The following is a 4,711-nucleotide window of genomic DNA, read 5'->3' on the forward strand; positions in this document are numbered from 1 at the left end:
GTGATGCCTTAGGAAAAGGCTACGTTTTTTAAGCTTCGGAGACACTTTTGTAGGGGATGCCTATACTAGTGTTGCCTATTATTAAAGGCTACGTTTTTTTGTATCAAAGGCTACGCTTCTGGCGTTTGAGAATAGGGTACGCTTTTTAAGTGATGCTGTTCAGGACCTAAGGCTACGCTTTTCAGCACTAATAGTTACCGTAATTCTGAAGAATAGGCTACACTTTTGAGGGCTACAGCATCACTTTATAAATGTAGCAGAGAAACTAATCATCTTGCACCCTTGCATCAATAACTTCATTGTGTTTAGGCCCTAACATTGTTGCTTTACAGTTATCTGTCCTCACTTTAGAGGATCCTATTCTTAGGAACTCATTAGAATAATGCTTTTATAGAGGAACACTAACCGTGAGAAGGTCTACTCCATCAGGTCCCAAAGTTGGCACAGTCCTCGCCAAGTTCTGAGGTTCCCACTTTGGGTAGGTATGCCAATCACGAAGCAAAGTAACTCCCGGCCATTGCTCCTCAGTTGGAGTTCCCAAAATCCTGGAAAGATCAAATTCAACAAAAGTAGTTAGTATGAAAGTGAAAAGGCAGCAGAAAAATTTTTCTTTTTCCATGATCACCATATATTTCAGAGCAGTTTTCTTTAACACTGGTCCATTCAAAGTTGTTATCAGATTCTTGTACATAAGGCTGAGTAAAAGAGCAGCAATGTCAAGCGGTTAATATTGCAATCTGTCTTTTCCACCAAGTAAGTTTCAAAGAAGTACATAAAGAGATTAAAATCCTATATGTTTCTGACATGTAATATTACCACAGTCATACACAGATTAAAATCATTTTCAGATGGGGCACAAGACAACTCAAAGTTTCTTTTCAGTTCATTTTAATTTCGTGCAACAGTAACTTGCAAAGTAGTACAACACGAAATGGAAAATCTGAACTGACAATGAGTCTAACTCATTTATTGAACAAATTTTGGCATGGAACTGAAAGGCAGAAACCATAATACCTGACTTCAATTTCTCATCCGGCCCAGTCAAGGGCTTTCTGAGCTGGTTCGGTCAATGGAGGATGCTCAGGGCTAAAGAAATACAGGTCAGATTTCCCAAGTAGCTCTGCTGTTTCTTCTGGTACTTTGAAAAGAGAAATTCAATTGGCTCTCAAGAATTTTGTAGCTTTACTTGTTCCTAAAAGAATACAAAAAAAATTATTTTAGTGCTTATGAGTAGAAGAAAGGCACAGAGCTATAAATTTAGAAAATGGATTCATTCAACTTCATGAAATCAAGATGGAAGGACATTGCTGGAAATCAAATTTCATTTAGTATCCAATCCAAATTCTGACCTGACCTTCCCATGATCTACAACCATAAAATTTTAAGCATATTAAAATTCTAAACTTAATCCACCAAACTTTTAACTATAGCTGATGCATCTGAATTACTCAATAGTAGTCCAAGTTTAAAACTATTGCTTATTTAAGCATCCACACAACATAAACAACTAATTCACAAATGTGGTATAAGGATATTAGATAAACAAGCTAAGTTATGAAATATTGAGTGTATAAGCATAAGGCCATGGCAAAAAAGAACTAATAACTATGCAAATGAGCAGTTCTAAAAAAGGAACAAAACAATGCATGCAGCCATCATGATCAGATCAGAGTAAAGAAAAATAAGAGTCATAAGAGCAATGCATAATTTTCTAATAATCTGTTCTCATGAAGGCTCTTTAAAGGAAAATGAACTCAGTTAATTTTCGGGTGGTGGGGAGGTGAGATAAAAATCGAACACAACCCTTGGATTTCATGGCCAAAAGCAAATTCATATACAGCTTTTGCAGCAAGCTTTATGTACATCCTTTGTGCACCATTTACAACCAGCAGTGAGGATCATGAAATGGTAATTGTAGATATGGATTCAAGTTAGATTCAGAATTCAATTGTGTAATCTACGAACTAATAAAACTTTCATAAGAAAATTATGAAAGCAAAATCGAAGTGAGTTGTACAATAATAATAATAGCAATAACACACCTCTCGAACTTCCTTAGCACTCTGTATGGTACCTAGGCTAGCCTGCAACAGAAGCATAAGATAAGCATCATCTTGAATAAACATAATATAGCAAGCTAAGATAAGCATCATCTTGAATATGCATAATATAGCAAGTAGTCTCTTACTTGTTTAGTCAGTTAGAACTGGAAAAAACACAGAAGATCAAAAGGGTTCAATCTACAAAAATGCTTTCATCCTCTTATCCTTACCATAACCCCACAATCTCACCCAAACCTCATTACGGGACTCATTTGTTCCTAGGCCATATCAAAGAAACACAAATAAGAAATGAGCAGTACCTGCAGGCGCTGCACCCTTTCAGATAAACTATGAACCTCATCAGATGCTCGCTTTTCTGCATTTGATAATGCTTCGTTTTCATGCTTCAAAACAGATAACTGACAAATAAGGGGAGGCAGTGAGTTAATAAATAGGTACTAAATCAAAATGTTACAAAAAGTAAATTGATTTTGGGTGTAAAGTGCATGTGAGCTTAAAGTTCAGAGAGGTTAAATTACTTTTTTCACTAAAAATTAAAAATATTACTATTCTAAGAATACCCGAGAAATGGGAATATCAGTACAAATACAATATCAATATGACAACCATTTTACATTTTTTGTGCCAACATTCTCAAAGAAATATTAACACGTGAAAGAAAGATTATACAGCCATACAGGACTTACTACTAAGCTTGAACAAACATAGTCTGTAAGTGCAAAATCATAAAGCCTTTGCCTTTGCCTCAGTCTGGATTTTAAATATATATATGCCTTTGCCTCAGTCTCTTTCATGTTAAAAGCCTTAGTTAGCTCCAAAATATCTCTAAATCAGACTGATTAAGCATGAAAAAGGCAAGTATCAATAGATTATAAACCATGGCAGTTTGTCAAAACATTGAATATCAAAAAGGAAATGGGATTCACAAGTTATAATGCAGTCAGTACATAAAATAAAATAAAAAAATAACATAAAACTTAATTAGTGATGATGTCTTGGCATAATTAGAAATCAACCATATATCTTGGCAGCTTCCACGATGATTCTGGGCAGCTCCAGTGATGGTGGAAGACCTTCAACAGCAGCCAAACAGAAACGTTGGTTCCCACAGCAGTAATGACAGTTACAGTAGCACAAGGAATCCGAACTCAACGAACTCAAGGGCAGAAATAGCTCAGGGCAGTGGACGCTGAATATGATTAGGACGGCAACAGGGAAGTAGCAACTCACCCCCACTAGTGGCTCCAATCACAGCAACTCCAAATCGACGGCAGTAGTGGCTTGAACGGCAGCGGCGACGAAAGCTCAGTGACAGTCATGGCTCCAGTGAGAAGCCCTTGTAGCCGTGGTGACAGATCGACGGCTCAGGGTGAGGGCAGCTCGACGGCGCACAGCGACACGAGCACGACAGCGGCTCCTCGCAGCTTCGTGGGTGGTGACGGCGACGAGCCTGGCTTCGACAGCAGCTATCGTGGGTAGCTCCTCTCTCTCTCTCTCTCTCTCTCTCTCATATGCGACACGACGGCGGCATTCGACGGCAGGGAGGACGACTTTCCGCAGCTCTGAAGGTGGCAATAGTTGCAGCGGCACTGCGGTGGTGACGGCTGGGCAGGCCTTTCCTCTCTTCTCTTCTTCTCCCGATCCCTCTTCTCTCTACAGTGCTGCTTTTGTTTGTATGTTGAAGGAGGGTGAGGTTGCAGATGTTAGGGTCAGAAACTGGGGAAATTAGGATTTTCTGAGTTAATTTGGGGATTTTGGAATTTAGGGTTAGAAATTAGGGATGTTACAATGAGGGGTGATGGCACAGAGTCTTCTCTGATTTGGGGGTGGCACGAAGAAGGGAAAAACTAAGGTGGGGTTTTATGTTTTCATTTTATTTGGCTAAGTGTTTGTATGTGTATCATTTGCTAAATATTGAAAAAAATTTTACTAAGTGTCGGATATTTGATTTGAAATACATTAGACAACATTTTTAAAGCGTTCTTGAAATTTGATAAATAGGTTACTCTTTAAAAGTGTATTCTTTGGTATAAAAAGTGAACCCATAACTTTTAAGATAAGGCTACGCTTTATAAATGATATTTATAATACTTAATGCTACACTTTTCAAGTGATGCTACAAATGTGTTTTCTATTCTCCTACAAAAAGGAAACACGGAGAAAAGTGTAGCCTATTCCTAGAATAAGCTACGCTTTTCAAATGTAACCTAAAAAAAGTGTGGCTGAATGGGTGTTTTTCTTGTAGTGATTTAACATAGATAAATAAAAATTGGGTTGCCTCCCAATAAGTGCTTCTTTAATGTCAATAGCTTGACAGTGGGCTCTCATGGAGCCTCACAGATAATCAGAGCATGGTTGTGGCCTCTCAACACCAAACTTAGAGTTTGGTTGTGGCCTCCTAACACCAAATTTAGAGTTTAAATGTGGGGGTTTTGTTTGACTCTGTATTGAGAGAAGCTTTTCATGCTTCTTCTCTATGTGTACAGAAGGAGAACCTTGAGTCTTGAATACAAGGTAGTCCTCATTCAATTGAAGGACCAACTCTAATCTGTCAACATCAATCACAGCTTTTGCTGTGGCTAGGAAAGGTCTGCCAAGGATGATGGATTCATCCTCATCCTTCCCAGTGTCTAGGATTATAAAATCAA

The 4,711-nt window shown here is 38.2% G+C and overlaps 1 protein-coding gene across 2 annotated transcripts; it reads right to left on the reverse strand.

Annotated features, from left to right (window-relative positions):
* Positions 1-305: 305 nt before the first annotated feature.
* LOC127742953 (nuclear-pore anchor-like) lies at positions 306-3,307 on the reverse strand. Of its 2 annotated transcripts, XM_052255634.1 has the most exons (6): positions 3,080-3,307; positions 2,750-2,898; positions 2,363-2,461; positions 2,043-2,084; positions 1,015-1,192; positions 306-545 (listed from the first exon to the last, which is right to left on the reverse strand). In XM_052255634.1, the coding sequence occupies exons 2-5, from the start codon at positions 2,855-2,857 to the stop codon at positions 1,166-1,168; spliced, it is 276 nt and encodes a 91-aa protein (XP_052111594.1). In that variant the 5' UTR covers positions 2,858-2,898; positions 3,080-3,307; the 3' UTR covers positions 306-545; positions 1,015-1,165. The 2 variants fall into 2 exon arrangements, 1 of the variants encoding a protein (XP_052111594.1); XR_008004300.1 differs by lacking the exon at positions 2,750-2,898 and having other exon boundaries at positions 307-545.
* Between the last annotated feature and the right edge of the window lie 1,404 nt (positions 3,308-4,711).

Source organism: Arachis duranensis, chromosome 10, assembly GCF_000817695.3.
Source record: "Arachis duranensis cultivar V14167 chromosome 10, aradu.V14167.gnm2.J7QH, whole genome shotgun sequence".
Classification (NCBI taxonomy): Eukaryota; Viridiplantae; Streptophyta; class Magnoliopsida; order Fabales; family Fabaceae; genus Arachis; species Arachis duranensis.

What these genes read in the sequence shown, in the direction of transcription:
- LOC127742953 (XM_052255634.1), bottom strand. Translation starts at nt 2,857, where the DNA reads ATGAAAGAGACTGAGGCAAAGGCATATATATATTTAAAATCCAGACTG. An exon ending in ATGTTTGTTCAAGCTTAGTA is followed by an intron (nt 2,462 to 2,749) that starts GTAAGTCCTGTA and finishes CTTATTTGTCAG; the next exon opens with TTATCTGTTTTGAAGCATGA. An exon ending in AAAGGGTGCAGCGCCTGCAG is followed by an intron (nt 2,085 to 2,362) that starts GTACTGCTCATT and finishes CTTCTGTTGCAG; the next exon opens with GCTAGCCTAGGTACCATACA.